This window comes from Lontra canadensis, unplaced genomic scaffold (genome assembly GCF_010015895.1).
Source record: "Lontra canadensis isolate GAN:19392208 unplaced genomic scaffold, GSC_riverotter_1.0 scaffold189, whole genome shotgun sequence".
Taxonomy (NCBI): Eukaryota; Metazoa; Chordata; class Mammalia; order Carnivora; family Mustelidae; genus Lontra; species Lontra canadensis.
The window spans coordinates 623427-646525 of NW_022631183.1; the positions used below are offsets into that span (position 1 = coordinate 623427).

Below are 23099 nucleotides of genomic sequence, written 5' to 3' on the forward strand. Positions count from 1 at the left end.
AACATCCTGCCTTTCCCCCTCCGGTGTTTCTCATATTGTTTCCTTCCTACCTATCTGGCTGACTAACTCTCCTTCAAAACTCAGCTCAAATATGTCTCTTCCAGAAAATTTATGTAGTGATCCAGCCTGGGCTTCCTCTGAGCTTGGTTAGCATCTTGTGAATACTTTCATGAGTGGAGTTTTCATACTTTATTAACATACCCTGCTTATGCATGTCTTTTATGGAGTGCCTCAAGGGCCTTGACCATACCTTCCTCATTCGTCAGAGTCATATTCTCTTTAGAGACAATATAGGGGTATTTGTTAGCTTTGCTGTGTAATAAATGATTCCAAAGCTTAGTGCCTTAAAACAAAGACTTATTATTTTTCAGGATTCTTTAGCTTGATTAGGCAGTTTTGCCTCATGCATTGTCAGCTAGGGTCATTTCTGTGGTTGTATTCAGCTGTCACAAAGTTAGAAGATTCAAAAAGACTTCCCTCACATGTCTGGAAACTTGATGCTCACTGTTAGCTGAAATGTACATCCCCAGTCCTCAAAGGGTCTTTCCAGCAAAATGGCCTGGACTTCTAAGTGATGGCTCAGAGTAAAAGAAAAGCTATCAGGCCTCTTAAACACTAGACTTAAAACTGACACAGTGTCATAAATTGCTTTACTTTTTTGGTCAACCAGGAGGCACAGCCAGGATTCTGTGGGAATGGGAATTTTTTAAGAGAACAGGAGAAAGGAGGGGGGCAGAGGGACAGGGAGAGAGAGAATCTCCAGCAGACTTTACACTGAGCATGGCATCCAACGTAGAGCTTGATCTCACAACCCTGAGATCATGACCTGAGCTGAAATCAAGAGTTGGTTTCTTAACTGACTGAGCCAACCCCTAGATGATTTGTTGATAAGAGGAATAGTATGTTCTTATAGGGATGGAGAGATTGTTGATAGCCACCTTTGGAGATGATTTACTGCAGGGGAAATTGTAGTAAACGTTGTCTTGATAATGTATTTATTTCTTGGGTAAGGTCATGTGTTACAAATTTAACAGTGGATTTTTTTTGATTCATTAAAAACAATTCTAATGGTTGAGTAATATTAAATTAACATTTTCCGAAATGTTAATTTCAAAACGTTTGTTTTTCTGAGGATTTGTTTAGCCAATCAGTAGTAAGAGGAAGAAAGAGAGGAGGAATAGATGGGAACGGAAAGGCTTATTGGAGTAAAACCTAAAAATGTGATGGTTTTGAGGAAAAAGATAGCCATTTATTTGGGGCCTTTTTTTTTCCTGTCAGAATTTTTTCCTGTCAGAATAGCTTTAGTTCCTTTTTTCTTTTTTTCCCTCAAATTTATTGAGATGTGATTGACATTAACATTATCTAAGTTTAAGGTATACAGTGTTGATTTGATAGGCTTACATATTGCAAAATAATTACCACCATAGTGGTGGCTAACCACCTCCACGTGTCACATAATTACCATTTCTTTTTTTGTGGTAAGAACATTTAAGGTATACTCTTTAAGAAAGTTTTAAGTATATTATATAGTATTACTAACTGTAATCGCCTTACTATACATTAGGTCCCCAAATCTTGTCCCTCTTATAACTGGAAGTACTCTAACCAACATCTCCTCATTTCCTCCATCCTCTCCCTCCTCCACGTTGCTTTGTGTAACCTAGTGCTGGGAGGCTAAGAATAGGAATTAAAAAGATAAAAGATAACTAGCATTTACGTTCTAAAAAACTGTATATGTGTTGGAATTAAACTATTTCTTGTAGCGTTAAAATATAATTACTGGGCTCTTTTGTGTTTTTTCACCTTGTACTCTTTTAAGTTTTTTTTCTGTCAGACATTACAAGCCTAAGATCAAGGAGGTGTCTCTCTTCTTGGTTGCCTGTGTAGTAATTGTTGGATAAAATTTGAGTTACAGGAAGAAGGAATTTCATACTACCAGACTTGTTCCTACTGAAACTCTCACCTAACTCATGGTCTTGATAGCACATTTATATTAAGAAACTTGAGGCTGCACCTGAAACTAATATCACACTGTATGTTAACTAGGTGTTTTGTTTTTTGTTTTTTTAAGATTTATTTGTTTATTTTAGAGAGAGATTGGGCGAGCACGGGAGAAGGGGAAGAGGGAGAGAAAGAACCTCCAGCAGACTTCAGCTGAGTGCAGAGCCCATCGCAGGGCTTGATGTGTAACAACCCTCACGTGATGATCCAGGCTGGAGTCCAGAGTCTGAGGCCTAACCAACTGACCCACCCAGGTGCCCCAACAAACTAGAATTTAAATAAAAACTTAAAAACAAGAAGAAAGAAACGTGAGGCTGACTAGCTGTCCTTTTTTACTCAATTCATAATGTTTTCATACTTTTCCTATTGTCGTACCAGAGAACTCTTGCTCTGCTTAGTACCTTCTCTTTGTTAATCTCAGAAATGCTCTCAGAATCCTCAGATAGCACCTCTGTAATGATTATATGGGTTAAACATTCCCTGCAAGTTAATTGGTCAGATTTGCCACGTCAAAAACTGCCTATGAGAAAACACACACACACACACACACACACACTGCCTATGAGAGTTATGCTTTGTTCTTAATATCAGGAGGTATAAAGTGTTCTTAAAACAGGTAACATGGGTGCCTGGGTGACTTACTTAGTGAAGCAGCTGCATTTGGCTCAGGTCAGTGATCCTGGGATCCTGGTCAGGTTCACTGCTCAGTGGAGAGTCTGCTTTTCTCTCTCCCTCTGCCCTTCCCCCCTGCTCGGGCACCTGTGCTTTCTCTTTCTCAAGAAATTCTTTAAAAAATAAAAATAAAAAATAGGGAATACCACTGGTCCCAAATCTTTCCCCAGCCTAACTATATATAGACTTAAATTTTGTCTGGCCTTTTCCCAGCTCTTGCTGCTGATGAAGTGGAAATTCTTTTAGTGTGAATTTCATCATAGGAAAACAGAAACTGTTCATTTTTCTTGTGATGGTTCTGTAATATCTTCCCCCCAAGACACTAATAAATGCTTCTATTACTGTGTAGAAGATAATTGATTAGATGGCATCTCAAGTGATTTCAGTGTGGACAAAGAGTTCCTATCTCTAAGCTTACATAAAATGTAATTTTGAAAACACATTTCTTTGGATGTACCTATTCACACTTTTGTTAATATTGTCTAGTGTCTAATTTTGAAGGTTGGACTATTCCATAGAGACCCAGAAATCTTTTTCTGTCCATTGGTATTTTGAATAACTGTTCTAAAATATAATTCCAGGCTTGAGACTTCGTTTGGGCATTTTTTTTCTTTTTAATTTTTTAGTGATTTGGTATTTTCTGTGTCTTGATCATTACATGAGACAGCTTTGCAAATATTTAGCCAGTCTTCTAGCATAGTAAAATTTAATAGTTTAGTTGACTTTGATCACCATTTTATATCAGAGATTGTCAGTCTGTAGGAAGACTGATTTAACTAAACAAATTAACTATTTTGGACTCCCTGGGTTAGTGTTGGAAAACTTGTGAAATGGAAACTGACTATTCTTTGGGTTTGAAGAGTAAAGTCTGTGAGAATTATTACTTTTAAGTGTTAAGGATTTGGGGTGCCTATATGCCTCAGTTGGTTAGGCCTCTGCTTTTGGCTCAAGTCATGATCCCAGAGCCCTGGGATTGAGACCCGCATGTGACTCCCTGCTCCGTGGGGAGTCTGCCTCTCCCTCTCCTTCTGTCTCTACCCACCCCCTGCTCATGTTCTCTCTCACTCTCTCTCAAATAAATAAAATCTTTAAATAAATTTCAAGGATTTATAGTTCTAGGTTAACAGTTCTTATATATTTCAAAACACCAGAATCAAAACTTAATCATATGCTTCTTATTAAAAATAGTACATGTGTGTTTTTTAGGGGGTGGAGCATAGTTTTACAGAGTATAATGGGGCATAAGATGTCATTTTTACCTTTTTTTGAGATCCCCATTATCCTGCCACTACTGGTAGCACTAGTACACTAAGGTAATTATATTAATATCAGTTAATTTCCCTGTTTTCTGTATTGTGGGACTATGGTACATGATTATTGTTATGGAAAAGTGTGGTGGTGACCTTTGACAAAATAAGTTCTTTAGGTTTCTAGTTTGCTACATAGTTTCAGTTGAAGTATAATCAGCTGGTAGGGTGTACAAGATTCTGATTACCTGAATGCTAGGAAGGGAGCTTTTCCTGATATTTCCGTATTTTCTTTGGAGCTTGGTGAATAATGGAATCTTTTGGCATAGGTGCTCCACTGTGTATTAGCTCCCATCTACCTGGCTACCTGCCACCCTCATTCAAAACATAGAATTTTGAAGAGCATTGACCACTGCTTTAGTAATTTCAAAACCTGATAGGTACCCTGTATACAGTCTAACCTGCCCCGACAGCCTAACTACCACTGCTCCTCAGCTCCATGAGTTGTTAACAAGGAATAGCTGTTTGCCTGTTTTGCTTTTGGTACCCTGTGTGCCTCCTTAATATTTTTGTCCCCCACCTATTATCTAAGCAGTCTTCTAGAAGAGTTGTGCTTTCGCTATCCTAACTCTGTCATTTACTAAGTCATTTTCTCCTTTGGCCCTGATTGCCAAAATTCTGACTTTTGCTTTGTTAGGTATAGGATCCCGTGGCTGTAGTATCAGAGAATATTACTGCTTTTCCAAGTGCTTTACTTCATTGAATCTAAGATGCCATCAATTGAAAGATATATCGTTATTGTATTTACTACTAAGAAAGAAAACACTGCCAATTAAGCTGACATACCATTGATTATAATATGCAGTTTGATTTCAGATATATATATTTTTAAGTATCTTCCAAAGAAAGATCATGTTGTCTTTCTACAGCTACTTACAGTTACTTTATATAATTGTAACTGTTCTCCCACAGACACTTACTGGGCACTTCCCATGGACCAGTGATTGTGCCAGAAGGTGGAGGTCAAGTCCCTATTTTTCATTTAATATCAAGAAACATTAAATAATTCCACAGATAAAAATGAAGTAGGATGAGTTATTAAAGCAGGTTGCACTTCTCCATGATAGTATTTAAAAGAGATTGAATGGAAATGGTGGATTTCCTAGAAGCACTTCTCCAAAGGCAACATTTGAGTGAAGCCTAAAGGTACATGAGATGGGGGATACAGAGTGTGGAGTGTTCTAGACAGACTGTTCCTAGGATCTTGGACTGGTTGAATTTAATTTTTTTTTTCAAGTTTTGAAATGAGTAAATGGTAGTACATAGAGGTAAAATATAAAGTCTAAGAAAAGTTCTTGATCTTCAATAATAAATAATACTGTCTTTAATTATAATAGAACATTTCCATCTAAATGGTTGTTGCCAAAGTGCTCAAAGAAACTCCTTGTTGTTTGGTGTCATGCAATCTCACCAAAAAATACCTGTTCCAGGGACGCCGGGGTGGCTGAGTTGGTTAAGTGTCGGCTCAGGTCATGTTATCAGAGTCCTAGGATCAAGCCCCACCTCCGGCTCCCTGCTCAGTGGGGAGTCTGCTTCTCTTTTTCCTTCTCTATCCCCCATCCCTCATGCTCTCTCTCAAATAAATAAATACAATTTTTTAAAAAACCCTGTACCATTCAGCTTCAGTAATTAATATATTTTGTATATCACTGTGGACTACTTCATGGCATTATCAGTTTCTAAACCAAATAGACTAGACTTCCTCTGGTAAGTTTCTGTGCTTTCGTTTATCTTCCCATTTGCAAGTGATTCTTCTTGGTCCTATGTTAGGCATTCATCCATTCATTCAGGCATTTGAGTGCCTCTTATATTCCAGTCTCTGGAAAATGGAGTTAAGAGTATGATATATCTTGTCTCTGACTCAAGGAATTTATAATTAAGGATTCAAAGGGTAGAGGTGGGGGGCATATGGAAGTTAACTTTTCAAAGTTACAGATAAAAAATTGAGCATGAAATATTACTCTGTGGTACTATACATGGTACTAGATTTGTACAGTATAGTTAATGAGAAATATAGCTGCTTGGAGAAAAAAGGATGTCCCTGGGGAATAAAAAAATAGTTTTTTTATCCTGGGGTTCCTGGATGGTACAGCTGGTTAAAGGTCCTGCTCTTAGTTTTGGCTCAGGTTGTGATCTCAGGGTGTTGTAGCCCTACATCAGGCTCCGCACTCACCTCAGCACTGAGTCTGCTTAAGACTCTCTCCCCTTCTCAGTATGCCCCTCCCCACTCAAATAAATAAATAAATCTTTAAAATATGTAAAATGGAGGTACCTGGGTGGCTCTGTCAGTTAAGCTTCTGCCTTCAGCTTGGATCATGATTCTGGAGTCCCAGGATTAAGCCCCACGTCCAGCTCCCTGCTTAGCAGGGTGTTTGCTTCTTCCTCTCACTCTGCTGCTCCTCCTGCTTGTACTTTTTCTGTCTCTTTCAAATAAATGAATAGTTTTAAAAATAAAAAAAATAATAAAATATATTTTTTTCATCCTAAAAAAAAGGCCCAGTGTGTGAACACTATTTTTCTTAATGGGAAGTGTTTAGTGTTGTGTTTTAAAACCATTTAACTGTGCTATTGTGAAGACAAGTTAAAGTAAACTGAGTTCTTGCCCTTTAAAAATAATTTTTAGGGGCACCTGACTGGCTCAGTTGTTGGAGCATGTGACTCTTGATATTAAGGTTGTGAGTTCATGCCTCACTTTGGGGGTAGAGATTCATTAAAAAAATAAATAATAGGGGCACCTGGGTGGCTCAGTGGGTTGAAGCCTCTGCCTTCGGCTCAGGTCCTGATGCCGGGGTCCTGGGATGGAGCCCCACATTGGGCTCACTGCTTGGTGGGGAGCCTGCTTTCTCCTCTCTCTCTGCCTGCCTCTCTGCCTACTTGTGATCTCTGTCAAATAAATAAAATCTTTTAAAAATAAATAAATAATATAAAATAAAAGGGGCGCCTGGGTGGCTCAGTCATTAAGTGTCTCCCTTTGGTTTGGGTCATGATCCCAGGGATCTGGGATCGAGCCATGCATCCGGCTCCCTGTTCAGCAGGAAGCCTGCTTCTCCCTCTCCCAGCCCGCCTACTTGTGATCCCTCTCTTACTGTGTCTTTCTCTACCAAATAAATAAATAAAGTCTTTTAAAAAATAATAGTTTCTAATCATAGATTTGTAATTGGGTTAATTATATACATTGTCAGAATTTCATATAGTTTCTCCTTTATGAAACTCTTTTAAGTTTATTTATGTAAGTAATCTCTATGCCTGACATGGGGCTTGAACTTGTGACACCAAGATCATGACCTGAGCTGAAAAGAGTAGGTTGCTCAACTGACCTGAGCCATCAGATGCCCTTAGACTCTTGACTATTCTTAAAAGGGCGTGGATTATAAAATTTTCCAAACTTTTTTGACCCCTGCACATATAATTAAACCATCCTGTGTAAGTTTCTGTTACAGTTTAACTTCCTTGTTTTACAGTTGTGAAACTCTGGTCTGGAGAGGTTGAATGACTTGCTTAAAGTTATCTAAGCTCAGAATAATGAAAAAGCATCAAAGAATGTTAAGACTTAGAAAACCTGAATTCACCCTTTAGCCCCTACTGATACCAGCAAGAACATACACAAGTTATGGAGTAACTGTAACATTCTTCTAGCAATTTATTTTTATTAATATGCTTATACATGAGTTGGTTGGTTTTCAGTATTTGTAGTACAAAAATCTCCATGTGGTTTTTTGGTAGACCTGTTATTGAAGGGAAAGACGTTTAGAATTTTTTACAAACTTAGAAAATAGCCATCCATGTAGACATTTAGAAGAAAATTCTACTTCAGTCATTGAAACATTAACCGCAGAGTTAATGAGACAGTTATAATTAAAAAGAAATTTCCCTCAAGCACCAACACATTTTCTAGTGTTACCTAGGAAACATATATCCCCGGTATCTGTAGTAGAAGGTGATGATGAAAGTGCTCTTACACATTTAATGATTGTGGGCAAGAAATGTGCTACTAATCTGAACCTGAAGAAGGGTTATCAGATGGTGGTGAATGAAAGTTCAAATGGGAGACAGTGTCTGTCATGTTCATCTCCATGTTTTTGGAGGTCAGCACATAAATTGGTCTCCTAATTAAGCATGTTTTAGGAATAGTTTCCCCTTCTCTAGACATTGATCAACTTTGCAAGTTCTAATTTGTTCAGCAGTAAGTACCATACACTTGTGTATGGTTTGAGGAAATAATTTTAAACACTCATACATTATAAAAGGCATTATTGCATTGTTTAAAGTGGGAGGTGTTACTTTTTCTAGTTAAATTGAAGCAGTATTTAGAAAAATTTGTGTGTACAAGAATAAGAATATTTACCAAAGCATTGTGATAGTGAAAAATAGGAAATAAATGCCAATCATCTAAAGAAAGGAACTATTGGGGTGCCTCTTGGCTCAGTCAGTTAAGCATCTGCCTTCAGCTTGGGTCATGATCCCAGAGTCCTGGAATCTGAGCCCCTCGTCAGGCTCCCTGCACAACGGAGAGCCTGCATCTCCCTTTCCCGCTCCCCCTGCTTATGCTCTCTCATTCTGCGGGGAAAAAAAAATTTTTTTTCAAGGGGTATAGACTTTAATCTTGAATAAGGTTACTACTTCTGCTTATACTCAGTTCAGGCAAAGATTGAAATTATTGCGTGTTCACATCAATTTGTCTGTCTTTATAGTAGAAGGCAGCATTCATAGCAGAGAAATAGAAAATATTTGACAGTGGCAAGGGAATTAAGTCTATCAGACCAGATAATTTGAGATTTTATAATTTGATATTGCCAGAAATTACATATTTCTCTTTTAAACTTATCTAGGATAACTATGAGTTAATATCTCCCAATTTTTTTAAAAAGATTTATGTATTAGAGAATGTGAGCAGTGAGTGGGGCAGAGAGAGAGGGAGAGAGAATGTCAAGCAGACTCCCTGCTAAGTACAGAGCCCAACCCAGGGCTTAATCCCATGACCCTGAACCGAAATCAAGAGTCTGGTGTTTAATGGACTAAGCAACCCAGGTTCCCCAATAATATCTCCCAAGTTTTAAAAATGAGTAAATTTAAGGGTACCTGATTAGCTCATTCAGTTGAACATGTGACCCCCCCTTTTTTTTTAAAGATTTATTTATTTGAGGGACACCTGGGTGGTTCAGCTGGTTTAGGGGCTGCCTTCAGGGGTGCCTGGGTGGCTCAGTGCATTAAGCCTCTGCCTTCAGCTTGGTTCATGATCTCAGGATCCTGGGATCGAGCCCTGCCTCGGGCTCTCTGCTCAGCAGGGAGCCTGCTTCCCCCTCTCTCTCTGCCTGCTGCTCAACCTGCTTGTGATCTCTCTCCCTCCAAATAAATAAATAAATAATCAATCAATCAATCAATCTTTAAGAAAAGAGGGGGCTGCCTTCAGCTCAGGTCAGGATCCTAAGGTCCTGGGATTGAGTCCTGCATCTGGCCCCTTGTTCAGCAGGGAGTCTGCGTCTCCCTCTACCTACCACTTCTGCTCTTGTGCTTGCTTTCTGTCTCTCTGATTAAGAAAAAGAAGATTTATTTGAGAGAGAACGAGAGCATGTGTGTGCTAGTTATTGCTAATTATTTTGAAATATTAGCGTCAACTCTTATGCTGGACATAAAAGTAGATAGTAAAAATTAAGTTAACATTTCTGTTGGAACCCTAGTAAGACAGGAGTGACACAGAGAGAATGTAGAGCTATAATGATGACCATTTCTCTTCAATGTATCCTGAAAATGTGGAACACACCTTATCTATCTAAGCTTCATCCCTTTCTTGATTTCTTCATTTTGTGCTACCATTTTGCCCTTTACCTTCCTCTCCCTTCCCGTCTTGCTGATACTGAGTTTTCTAGCCTTGCTCTCTGTCTCTTTGCTTAATTTGTGAGACATAAAGGTAATCAAGATTTAGTGTGCATCATAATTTCTGAGAGTGGTGAGCACTGGTTGAAACACATATTATTAGCATATACTCCAGAGTTTCTGATTCAGTAGGTTTGGTTGGGGAACCAAGTTTTCTTGTGATACTCCTGCTGTGCCAAGACCTCATTTTTGAGAACTGGTCTAGCTGTTCTTTCTTGGCAGAGCAATCATCTTAAAGGAGCTTCAGCTTAATTTCCTGGGGAACACAGAAATTCTCAGGCATTTTAACTTACACATTTCTAACATTTTAGATCCAAACTAAAGAAGCATGATATTATAGAACATCACTTCCTTACTCCTAATTACTAATATATTTTCCTTGGGTTAGATACTTTCTATCTTGTTTTTTTCTAAAATTGGGTATTAGCCTGGGTGATCTCTTCTGACTTTGAAATTATAATTCTATGAATCGTAATCTCTGCTTGAATCTTCTCTCTTCTTTTTTTTTTAATTTTTTTTATTTTATTGATTCATTTGAGAATGAGAGAGTACACGTGCTTCCATGACAGGGGTGGGGGGAGTTGGGCAGGGAGAAACAGACTCACTGCTAAACTAGGAGCCTGACCTGGGACCTGATCTCAGGACATGGAGATCATCACCTGAGTTGAATGCAGACACTCAACCATCTCAGCCATCTCTTATTCTGATTATCACTACCAGAGATCTTTGATTTGTATAACAACATTCAGAACTATTAAAATTTGACTTTGGAGCCATTTTTCTATGAAATTAACTGTAACCTTTCATTTTCCCATCTTGTTCCTTTTACCTTATGCCACAGGTTAAGGACCAAAATGGTGAAACACATCCCTGTTTTTGTGCCATTTGTATTTTGTTTCATAATTGTTAAGATTTGGGGAACGGTTATTTAAAAATAACTAATAGAAGCATTAATTTTAACCAACTAATAGTCTGACTTGATTACTTGAAAGTGAAAGGAGTGACGCCTGCTTGCCTTAGTTGGTTAAATGTCTACCTTTTGGCGCAGGTCATGATTCCAAGGTCCTGGGATCAAGTCCTGTATCAGGCTCCTTGCTCAGCAGCTCCCTCCGCCTGGCACTTCCTCTGCTTGTGCACACTCTGTCTCTTTCTCTTTGACAAATAAATAAAATCTTTTTAAAAGGGAGAGGGGAGCCTGGGTGGCTCAGCCGTTAAGCATCTGCCTTCAGCTCAGGTCATGATCTTGGGTTCCCGAGATTGAGCCCTGCACCCGACTTCCTGCTCAGCAGGAAGCCTGCTTCTCCCTCTTCTACTTCACCTGCCTTGTGTTCTCTCTCTTGATGTGTCTCTCTCTGTCAAATTAAAAAATAAATAAAATAAGAGGAAAAAAAAAGTGAAAGGAAAATCTACATACCCCTTGCCAGGACCCCATCCCCTAGAGTTAAGAAGGTTCCTTTCTTTCTTGTATAGTGCTATAATACAGAAATAGCTGAGGCTTTCAGATGTCTTAGTTTTCTGTTTTATTTAATAGTGATTCATTTTAAATCCTCTGGAAAATAGATATTCTTCAGGAATAATGTAAGGCACTGTTGTTATTCCTGTATATCTCTTCATTGGAAATCATATTCCTGAGCCAAAAATGATAGTAGTAGGAAATGTATTAAAAAATCCATAGAAGAGTTCCTGGGTGGCTCACTTGGTCAAGCGTTTAATGTTGGCTCAGGTTATGGTCTCAGAGTCCTGGGATTTGAGCCGAGGGTCTGGCTTCCCCACTCAGTGGAGAGTCTTGCTTCTCTGTCTCCCTCTACTTGTCCCCCCTGTTCCTGCATGCACAGGTGTTCTGTCTCTCTCCTTCTCTGTCTCAGATAAGTAAATACATAAAAATGTTTTTAAAAATCCATAGAGAATTAAACTTTAAAATAAATTAATTGGTATAAGGTTATAGGGCTGTTGGAACTAAGATGAAAAACACTTAGGAGGGTTGTAGAGAATCAAAATTGTTTATGACCTTTGATCTTTAAAAATACTAGTTCTGCTATATACCTAGAAATAAGGGGAGAATATGGCATCAAATAATTTGAGAACTGTACAGCGAAATCTATAGTTTGCTCCCATAATAAGACCTTTAATATTTTTTTAGATTTCAAGGGGTACCTGGGTGACAGAGTCAAGTGTCCAACTCTAGGTTCTGGCTTAGGTCATAATCTCAGGGTCATGAGATTGAGCCCCATCTTGGGCTCCATGCTCTGTGCATAGTCTGCTTAGGACTCTCTTTTCCTCTTTCCTGCCTCTCCCCACCTCTCTAAAATAAACAAGTCTTTACTATTTTTTTAGATTTCAAGGAAAGTGAGAATATCAAATGTTTTTGGAACTGAAGTATTCTTGGGGCGCATGGCTTGCTCAGTTAGTGGAGCATGCGACTCAATCTCAGGATCATGAGTTCAGGCCCCACATTGGGCATGGAGGTTACTTAAAAAAAAAAAAATTGAGTATTCTACCTTAACTTTCAGTTTCCTCCTCCCTCTTCTTCCTCAGTTTTTAAATACATGCTTTATTTCTCTGTTGTTCTTTCTACAGAGAAGTTTTTCAGTAAATAGATTCCTTGAAGGGGCGCGTGGATGGCTCAGTCGGTTGAGCATCTCGCGCTGGATCCCGGGGCCACGAGCTCTAGCCCCGCGCTGGGTTGAGGGTGGAGTTCCCTCAAACAGAAATAAATACACCAATTGAATACCTGAGTCCTCTGATGAAGGAGAAGAGGAAGTTTTCTTGGGACGCTTGGGTGGCTCAGTCAGTTAAGCGGCTGCCTTCGGCTCTGTCATGATCCCAGTGTCCTGGGATCGAGTCCCACATTGGGCTCCTTGCTCACAGGCAGCCTGCTTCTCCCTCTGCCTGCCTGTGTGAGTTCTCGCTCTTTCTCCCTGACAAATAAATTTAAAAAATAGATTCCTTGATTTTTTTTTTGTGATTCCTTGATTTTTGGTTTTGTTTTAGCCCCACTCTCATTCCCAGTAATGTGTAATTTGCTGTTTGATATACAAGATGAATCTGAATACCGTTTCTTCCTTTTTTTTTTTTTTAAGATTTTTATTTATTTATTTGTCAGAGCACAAGCAGGCAGAGTGGCAGGCAGAAGCAGAGCGGGGAGCAGGCTCCCCGCTTAGCAAGGACTCCAATGCGGGATGCAATCCTAGGACCCTGGGATCACAACCCGAGCTGAAGGCAGTCCCCCAACCCACTGAGCCACACGGGCATCCTTGAATACTGCTGCTGCTGCTGCTGCTGCTGCTGCTGCTTTTTTTTTTTTAAAGATTTTATTTGACAGAGATCACAAGTAGCCAGGGAGGCAGGCAGAGAGAGGAGGAAGCAGGCTCCCTGCTGAGCAGAGAGCCCAATTCTGGGCTCCATCCCAGGACCCTGAGATCATGACCTGAGCCGAAGGCAGAGGCTTAAGCCACTGAGCCACCCAGGCTCCCCGAATGCTGCTTCTTTTAGAATAAGAAGTCAAAGAAATTAATGTATAGATATAAAGTCAAATGTTAAACAAAAAGCTGTCTGATATATTAGGGTATTTCTTCTGCCAGAGTAAGTGATCTGTCTACATCAGTGCCTTTATTACATTTTAAGATTCAATTTCAGTTACATCTTGATGCAAAGACATCAAATTGTGTAGCTTCTATGTTTATTCAGTCTAACTGGGTTTTCACTATTTGATTACCCTCTAGATGGTTACAACTTTTAATAGCTGTTTTATTATAATCCAGATTTACAGTCAAAACTCATAATTTCTGTTTCAAATAGGCAATAAATACACTTGTTATACAATTTAAAAGGTACAAAGGAAATACATAGAGTTCCCATTCTCACCTCTAAAGCAGGCTCTCCTTCCTGAAGGCAAGTACGTAATTAAGTTTTGGGGGAAGTCAAAAGTTAAATGCGTATTTTCTGCTGTGTGGGGGGTTGGTGCTCCTAACCCCCCGGCTGTTCAAGAGTCAGCTGTACTGTTAACTAATTTCTTGTGTATTCTTAGGAGGTTTTATGCATATAGAAAGATGGATAGAGGAGGGCCTGGCTAGTTCAATCAGTAGAGCATGGGAGTCTTGATCTTGGGGCCTGATGTTGGGTATAGAGATTACTTTTTTTTTTTTAAGATTTTATTTATTTATTTGACAGAGAGAGATCACAAGTAGGCAGAGAGGCAGGCAGAGAGAGTGAGAGGGAAGCAGGCTCCCTGCTGAGCAGAGAGCCCGATGCGGGACTCGATCCCAGGACCCTGAGATCATGACCTGAGCCGAAGGCAGGGGCTTAACCCACTGAGCCACCCAGGTGCCCGTAGAGATTACTTTTTTAAAAACAAAATATTTAAAAAGACAAAAAAAAGAAAGATAGATGGATGCTTAAAAAGAAAACTTTGAGTTATATATTATATATAATATATACAATAATATACAATAAAATTCATCAATTTTAAGTATAAAGTATGTTTGAGTTTTGATAAATATATACACAGTTATGCAGTCTCTGCCAAAATTATCATATAGAACATTTCCATCACCCCCCAAGTTTTCCTCATGTCCTTTTGTAGTTAGTCCCCTCCATCTCCCTCCAGCCCCCCTGGAACTATTGATCCGCTTTTTGTCACTATAAGTTTGCCTTTTCTAAAATGTCATATCAGTAGAATAATATAAAATGTAGTATTTTTATATCTGATTTCTTTCGCTTAGCATTATGCTTTCGAGATTCATCCATATCAGTGCCTTGAACCAAGGAAGTGTTGAATGAAGGTGTTAAATGTCTATTAGCATAAGTTTGGGTGAAGTTTTTAAAATTAATTATATCATACTGGCTCATCAAACAGACTGATTGCTCTTATATTCAACTTAGATAAATCTTAGCTCTTGATGTTAAACCTTGCTGTCCTTCAAGATGGAAAAAGATGACTTAATTTGAGAGCAAAATATTAAAGCACAAAAAAATTCCATTTAATGCACATGGTAGGACTTCAGAAAAACTTGTTCTTGTTTTATTTTAATAGCAACTTATTACTCAATTTAAAATTAAAAAATAGGGGCGCCTGGGTGGCTCAGTTGTTAAGTGTCTACCTTTTGGCTCAGGTCATGATCCTAGGGTTCTGGGCCTGAGCCCCGCATTGGGCTCCCTCCTCAGCAGGAAGCCTGCTTCTCCCTATCTTCACTCCACCTGTTTGTATTCCCTCTCTTACTGTCTCTCTCTCTGGGTGAAATAAATAAATAAAAATATTTTTTAAAAAAATAATAAAATAAAAAAATAGGGGTGCCTGGTTGGCTCAGTCAGGTAAGCAGCTGCCTTTGGCTCAGGTCATGATCCCAGGGTACTGGGATCAAGCCCCACGTTGGGTTCCCTGCTCAGTGGGGAGTCTGTTTCTCCCTCTCCCTCTGCCACTGCCCCGCTTGTGTGCGCGCACTCACTCTTTCTCTCTCTTTCTCTGCATCAAATGAATAAATAAAATCTGTAAAAAAAAATAAATAAATAACTGGGACACCTGCGTGGTTCAGTTGATTAAGTGGCTGCCTTTGGTATAGGGTTCTGGGATTGAGTCCCTCCTTAAGCTCCATGCTCTGCAGGGAGCCTGCTTCTCTGTCTGCCTGCTGCTCCCCCTGCTTGTGCTCTCTTACTCACTTTCTCTCTCTCTCTCTCTCACAAATAAAATCTTAAAAAAAAAAAAAAAAGATAACTCTTGGGGCACCTGGCCCTTCAGTCAGAAGAAATATGCAACTCTTGATCTCGGGGTTGTGAGTTTGAGCCCCATGTTAGGTGTAGAGATTACTTAAAAAAAATTAATAAAAAAAAATAGGTGGCTTTTATGTTTTAAATCAAGCAAATGTTCTTAGTTATACTGACCTGTATTAGAAGCAACATTTGGGACTGGGAACTATACAATGTTTTTTCTTTTTTTAAGTAATCTCTCCCTCCACCTTGGGGCTCAAACTCAAAACCCCAAGATTCAGAGTTGCTTGCTCTTCTTAGCCAGCCAGGTGCCCCAGTTATTTTTCTTGAGATGGGCAAGGAAAATATAAATAAACTTAAAAAAAAAAAACTTAAAAGAACTTTAATTAAAAAAAGAAAAATACAGAACTTTATATCTGTAATCTGTGCTTTGTTTTCCAAGCTTGCCGGTAGGGTACTACAGAATAACTGATGTACCAAAATGATTGGTTAAGTTACCTCAGAGGAAGGGACTTACAGAAATAACTATGTGGTATAAATTAAAAACTATATAATATTTGGACTGTTAAATCATATCTTTCTAGAACTCATTAATAAGATTCTAAATAGTTTTTTTTTTAATTGAAGTATCATTGACACAGTATTATATTAGTTTCGGGGGTAGAGCACAGTGATTTGACATTTAAATGCATTATGAAACACTCATCATAAATGTGGTTACCATTTGACCCCACACAAAGTTATTACAGTATTATTGACTATATTCCCTATGTTATACTTCACATCCAGGTGATTTATCTATTTTATAACTGGAAGTTTCTACCTTCTGATCACCTTTACCTATTTTGTTCACCTCTCCAACACCCTCCTCTTACAGCTTCAGGTTTATTCCCTGTATTTATGAGTCTCTTTCTGTGTTTTGTTTCTTCATCTGTTTTGATTTTTAGAATCCACTTATAAGTAAAATTGTACAGTATTTGTCTTTCTCTGTCCGACTCATTTCACTTAGCATAATACCCTCAAGGTCCGTCCATGTTGTTACAAATGACAAGATTCCATTACTTTTTGTGGCTGAATAATACTTCTTTGTGTGTGTGTGTGTGTGTGTGTGTGTGTGTGTGTGTGTTTGTGTATCACATCATCATTAGCCATTCTTCTGTTGATGGATACTTTGTTTCTGTATCTTGGCTATTGTGAATAATGCTGTAGGAAACATCAGGGGAGCATATATCATTTCCAGTTAGTGTTTTCATTTTCTTTGAGTAAATACCCAAAATTGAAATTGCTGGATCATATGATATTTCTATTTTTAATTTTTTGAGGAACTTTTATGCTTTTCTTAGTGGCTGCATCAATTTACATTCCTTGCAGCAGTGCACAATGATTCCCTTTTCTCTGCATCCTCACCAGCACTTATGTCTTTTGTTTTGTTTTTTTAAGATTTAATTTTTAGGGAGTGCACAAGCACACAGAGGCAGAGGGAGAAGGAGAAGCAGACTCCCCACTGAGCAGGGCACCTGATGCAGGGCTCAGTCTCAGGTGCTGGCTGGGATCATGACCTGAGCTGAAGGCAGATGCTTCATGGACTGAGCCACCCAGGAGCCCCTGTCTTGTCTCTTTGATACTAGCCATTCTGATAAGTGTGAGGTGTTAGCTCATTGTGGTTTTGATTTACGTTTCCATCATGATTAGTGATGTTGAGCATCTTTTCATGTGCCTCTTGGCCATTTTTATATCTTTTTTTTGGGAAAATGCCTATTCAGGTCCTCTGCCCTTTTTTAATCATACTGGCGTTTTTTGGTTTTGAGTTATATGAATTCTTCATGTATTTTGGGTATTAACCCTTATCAGATCCGTCATTTGCAAATATCTTCCCCATTCAGTAGGTTGCCTTTTTAAAAGTTTGATATAGTCCCAGTTGTTTATTTTTGCTCTTGTTGCTGTTGCCCTGCTCAGTGGGGAGTCTGCTTTTCCTTCTCCCTCTGCCTCTGTGTGCTTGTGCACTCTCTAAAAATTAAATCTTAAAAAAACAAAACAAAACAAAAAATATTTCTAAAAAAAAAAATTTCTAAGACAGATGTCCGGGAGTATACTGCCTATGTTTTCTTTTAGGAGTTTTGTGGTTTCGGGTCTTAATCTTTTAAGTCCTTAATCCATTTTGAGTTTTTTTGTGTATAGTGTAAGGAAGTGGTCCTATTTCATTCTTTTGCATGTAGCTGCTAAGTTTTCCATTTATTGAGGAGACGGTCTTTTCTTCATTGTATATCCTTGCCTCCTTTGTTGTAGATTAATTGACCACATAAGCACGAGTTTATTTGTGGGTTCTGAATAGTGCTTTATTATAAGTTGTTGTTGTTGTTGTTGTTGTTTTTTTTTTAAGATTTTTTTTTTTTTTTTTTTTAAGATTTTATTTGTCAGAGAGAGAGGGAGAGCGAGCGAGCACAGGCAGACAGAATGGCAGGCAGAGGCAGAGGGAGAAGCAGGCTCCCTGCCGAGCAAGGAGCCCGATGGGGGACTCGATCCCAGGACGCTGGGATCATGACCTGAGCCGAAGGCAGCCGCTCAACCAACTGAGCCACCCAGGCGTCCCTGTTGTTGTTGTTTTAAAGGGAGAGGGGCATGGTAAGGGGCAGAGGAAGAAAGAAAATCTTAAGCAAGCTCCACACCCAGATGGAGTTCAGGGCTCAGTCTCACAACCCCAAGATCATGACCTGAGTTGAAATCAAGAGCCAGATGTTTAACAGACTGAGCCTCCCAGGTGTCCTGTGGGCTCTGGATACTTTTTATTGTACATTTAAAATACTAGATTTTGGGACGCCTGGGTGGCTCAGTCGGTTGAGCGGCTGCCTTCGGCTCGGGTCGTGATCCCAGCGTCCTGGGATCGAGTCCCCACATCGGGCTCCTTGCTCGGCGGAGAGCCTGCTTCTCCCTCTGCCTCTGCCTACTACTCTGTCTGCCCGTGCTCGCGTGCTCTCTCTCTCTCTCTCTCTGGCAGATGAATAGATAAAATCTTAAAAAACAAATACTAGATTTTACTGTTTTTACTTTTGTCATTTAAAAATATAATACCGGGGTACCTGGCTGGCTCAGTTGGTTGAGCATCCATCTCTTGATCTCGGAGTCATGAGTTTGAGCCCCATGTTGAATGTAGAAATTACTTTAAAAAACCTTTTTTTTTTTTTTTTTTTTTTTTAAATTAAAAACATAATCTAGGGTGCTTGAGTGGCTCAGTTGGTTAAGCATCTGCCTTCGGCTCAGGTCACCATCCCAGGGGCCTGGGACTGAGTTCTGCATCAAGCTCCTGCTTGGTTGGGAGTCTGCTTTTTCTCTACCCTTCCTTCTTGCTTGTGCTTTCTCTCTCTGTCAAATAAATAAGATCTTTTAAAAAAATCATAATCTAACTAGCCCTTGTTTTTAATCTCCAATACCATGCCAAGAGGGAAAGGAATAGAATATGATTTCCTGCCTTGTGGTTTTTTCAGGATTCCCATCCAGTAAGTTTGTGGGCTCCTAATGTTAAAATAGCTAAGAAGCCGGCATCTGATTAGTACGGGTAGATCTGTCTCTGATTACAAAATTTTATGATAGGCTTTATTACTTCAGCCTTTTTAATATATCCAGCCTTTTCAGTACATCCCTTTTTAAGTTTTTTCAGCTACCTTTGGAACCCTGGCAATTCATATCAGCTGAAAACATAACATCTTGTCAGGTGGTCTCATATTATTTGAAATATTGATGACTTCAAGAACTTTTCCCAAGGGTAACCTAATAGTTCTCTGGTTCAAAAATTGGCCTTGAAATTCAACTTATTTTTTGAAAACTAGTAAAGTTTTTACTTTAAAACCATTTCTTTAAAACATTTTTTAAAAGATTTTATTCATTTGTTTGACAGAGATTACAAGTAGGCAGAGAGGCAGGCATGGGGGAGGGGGAGCAGGCTCCCTGCTGAGCAGAGAGCCTGATGCGGGGCTCCATCCCAGGGCCCTGAGATCATGACCTGAGCTGAAGGCAGAGGCTTAACCCACTGAGCCACCCAGGCGCCCCTAAAACCATTTTTATAGCTATTTAGTATATAATACATGTTCATTTTCCTTATAGTTACTTTTTAAACTCTGAACTAAGCAAAAATAATCCAGTTTTTAAACATATATTTGCATTCAAGAACCCAAAATACTGGGGCACCTGGGTGGCTTAGTCAATTTTAGCATCAGGCTCTGTGCTGAGTGTGGAGCCTGCTTAAGTTTCTCTCTCTCCCTACCCCCTCCCTCTGTTTAAAAAAGGAGGAGGGCAGAAGAAGAAGAATCCAAAATACTTTAACTTAAAGATTCACAAAGCCATCCCTCTCTGACTTTGGAGGAGTATTCCTTTAAAAACTTTAGTAGTGGGATAGACAATATTGGTATGAGTGAAAATTATATTAATTGGTTAAAGTTACACTTATGTTGAATATATTTCTTTTCTTTCTATTTTCTTGAGGAATTGAATGACCTGGCACGGGACCCCCCAGCACAGTGTTCAGCAGGTCCTGTTGGAGATGATAGTAAGTATTTAAAAGGAATGGTGGAGTAAAACTGCATAACCATTCTGCCTCTGGGGAACTCTGGGACTGATGAATATCTCTTAAGATTACATTTTGTGTGAAAAAACAATTATACTCTAGGAAGAGGCAGTGTTTACCCTTACTTATCCACGAAAGGGGCAGTTCTGTGTGTATCCTATCTTCTTCTGTAGTATTAATTTTGAACCTTTTGAAACTTTTCTGCCAGATATTGTCTGTGTAGTTGTTCCAACTTCTTCCTACATATCCTTCAAGTCTTCTGGGTATTTTCCTGAGGTCAAATATTTGAGGTTTTACTTACAACAAGCTATTGTTCTTTAAGTAAAATAATACTTAGGATGATAAGGGATATTGGTGTGTGTGTGTGTGTGTGTGGTGGTTGTCCTTCCACTGGTTCACGCTTGTGAAGACAGGTAGTTTGTTTATTTCTAATGTCTAGTTTCTCTGTTTAATCCAATATAAAATAATTTATTAGGCCTTATCACACATGTTGGATAATAATTTTCCTTTTGTTTCACTTTGTCTCAACAGTTTTTTCCCCTTATACCATCTTCTAGCCTCTTTTAAAAGGAGTATACTTGAACGAGACTGTGCTTTATGACACAAAACTAATTCACAAAAAAAGTAATATTTAGCAAATAGGAAAAAAGAACATACTTGGAAACAGTTTTGTCAGAGAAGTATATACAGTAAGACAATAAATAAGAGGTTATATTAGCTTGTGTTTTACATTTTTCCTGTTTTTGCTTAAGAATGTTGCTTTTGTTTTGCTAAACTTAAGAATCAAAGCAAGGGGAAAGGGAGGAAAGGTAAGATTAAAAACAGGGAGGGAAACCATAAGAGACTCTTAACTATAGGAAAGAAACTGAGGATTGCTGGAGGGGAGTTTGGTGGGTGGGGGAAAATGGGCTAACTGGGTGATGGGCATTAAGGAAGGCACTTGATGTAATGATCCCTGGGTGTTATATGCAACTGATGGATCACTAAATTCTACCCCTGAAACTGTAATAAACACACTATATGTTAACCAAATTGAATTTAAATAAAATTAAAAAAAATTAAAACAAGGACCTTTTACAGAGATTGCTTAAATGTAAAACAGATTGATAAATTATAAAGCTAAGTACAGGTATGAAAAATCCCATTTTCATTATTCATATTTGTCCAGTATGAGTAACTATAGTGTTTGATACCAAACAAGATAGGCCAAGTAGTTAAACGTGCATTATCTCATTTAAGCCTCACAATAGCTCTTTTAGTTGAATGGAGTAGAAATTATAAAGTATTTTAGAGAAGAATCTAGTGAGAGAGGCACATGGTGGTTTCCAAAGTGGGCTCATTCTCAAGCTTTCTCTTTTCTTTTCTTTCCCTTTTTTTTTAAGATTTTATTTGGGGGGGCTCCTGAGTGGCTCAGTAGGTTAAGCCTCTGCCTTCAGCTCAGGTCATGATCTCAGGGTGCTGGGATCAAGCCCTGCATCGGGCTCCCTGCTTGGCAGGGAGCCTGCTTCCCCCTTCTCTGCCTGCTTGTGATCTCTCTCCCTCGTCAAATGAATAAACAAACTCTTAAAAAAAAAAAAAAAAGATTTTATTTGGGACACCTGGGTGGCTCGGTCAGTTAAGCATCTGACTTCAGCTCTGGTCCTGATCCCGAGATGCTGGGATCAAGCCCCACATCCCGCTCCCTACACAGCAGGGAGCCTGCTTCTCCCTCTCCTGCTTCCCCTGCATATGTTCTTTGTCTCTCTCTGTGTCTCTGTCAAGTAAATAAGTAAAATCTTTAAACAAAATTTTAAAAGTAAAGATTTTATTCATTTGAGAGAAAGAGAGAGAGAACACTAACACCTGAGCAGGAGGGGCCAAAGAAGAGGGAGAAACTGACTCCCCACTGGGCAGAGAGCCCAATGCAGGGCTCCGTCTCTGGACCCTGAGATCATGACCTGAGCTGAAGGCAGATGCTTAATGGATTGAGCCACCCAGGTGCCCCTCATCCTCACGTTTTCTGATTTTAGTTTTGTTGTGTATGGTATCATACAGTCCACCTGTGTCATTGTGGTCTTTCAGTTGAAAAAGTGGTTTTATTTCCAGTAAATTCCTCGAAGTTGAGAGTGGCTGATCTTTCACTTAAAAGTATTTGAAGTCTGGGGCATAGAATTTATTTTTGAAGTTCTCTGCAGTGTCCTGAATAATTTGCCTTTACTTCACATAGTAGGTATTATCACATTCCTTTCTCAGATAGAAGAGTTGCTATCCTTGAGAGTTACAAAGAACTCCCCCAAAGCAGAAGCAGTTAAAAGAAAAAATAGGTAAACTTTACATTTTAATGAAGTCTAATTTAGGTGCTGCAAATGATATAATCAAGAAAGCGAAGAGACAACAGGATGAAAGAAAATTTGTGCAAGTCATATTTCTGATAAGGAAATTTATTTAAGATATATTTTTAAAAACTCTTTGTAACTCAACAATATAAATAACCCATTGCTTTTTTAATAAGCAAAGGATCTGCTAAAGAGGATGTGCAGTTGGCCAACAAGCACATGGAAAAGATGCTCGGTATCATTAGTCATCAGGGAAATGCAAATCACATCTGTGATGGAATAGCACTTTATTCCTTCCACGATGGCTAAAATCAATAAGTCAGATAATAAGTGTTGATGAGGTTGTGGAGAAATTGGAACCTTCATACATTGCTGATAGTAATGTAAAATGGTACAACTAATTTAGAGGTTTCTCAAAAAGTTAAACTTAGAGTTTCTCAAAAAGTTAAACATAGAGTTATCATATTACCCAATGAGTTCACTGGTAACTGTTTATCCAAGAAAAATAAAAACATGCCCATGCAAAAATTTGTGCATTAATGTTCATAGAAGCAGCAGCTGTAATAGCCAAAATGTGGAAATAATCCAAATGCCCACCAGCTGATGAAGGGATAAATAGAATGTATATCCATACAGCGGAATATTATATGTCAGTAAAAAAGGGGAGTA

At 38.9% G+C, this 23099-nt stretch overlaps 1 protein-coding gene across 1 annotated transcript in view; it reads left to right on the forward strand.

Annotated features, from left to right (window-relative positions):
- Positions 1-23099, forward strand: part of UBE2D2 (ubiquitin conjugating enzyme E2 D2) — a 61086-nt gene that overhangs the window by 24170 nt on the left and 13817 nt on the right. The window contains exon 2 of the mRNA XM_032847461.1: positions 20034-20097. Within this exon, the coding sequence (XP_032703352.1) occupies positions 20034-20097 (64 nt within the window). The remainder of the gene's footprint in view (positions 1-20033; positions 20098-23099) is intronic.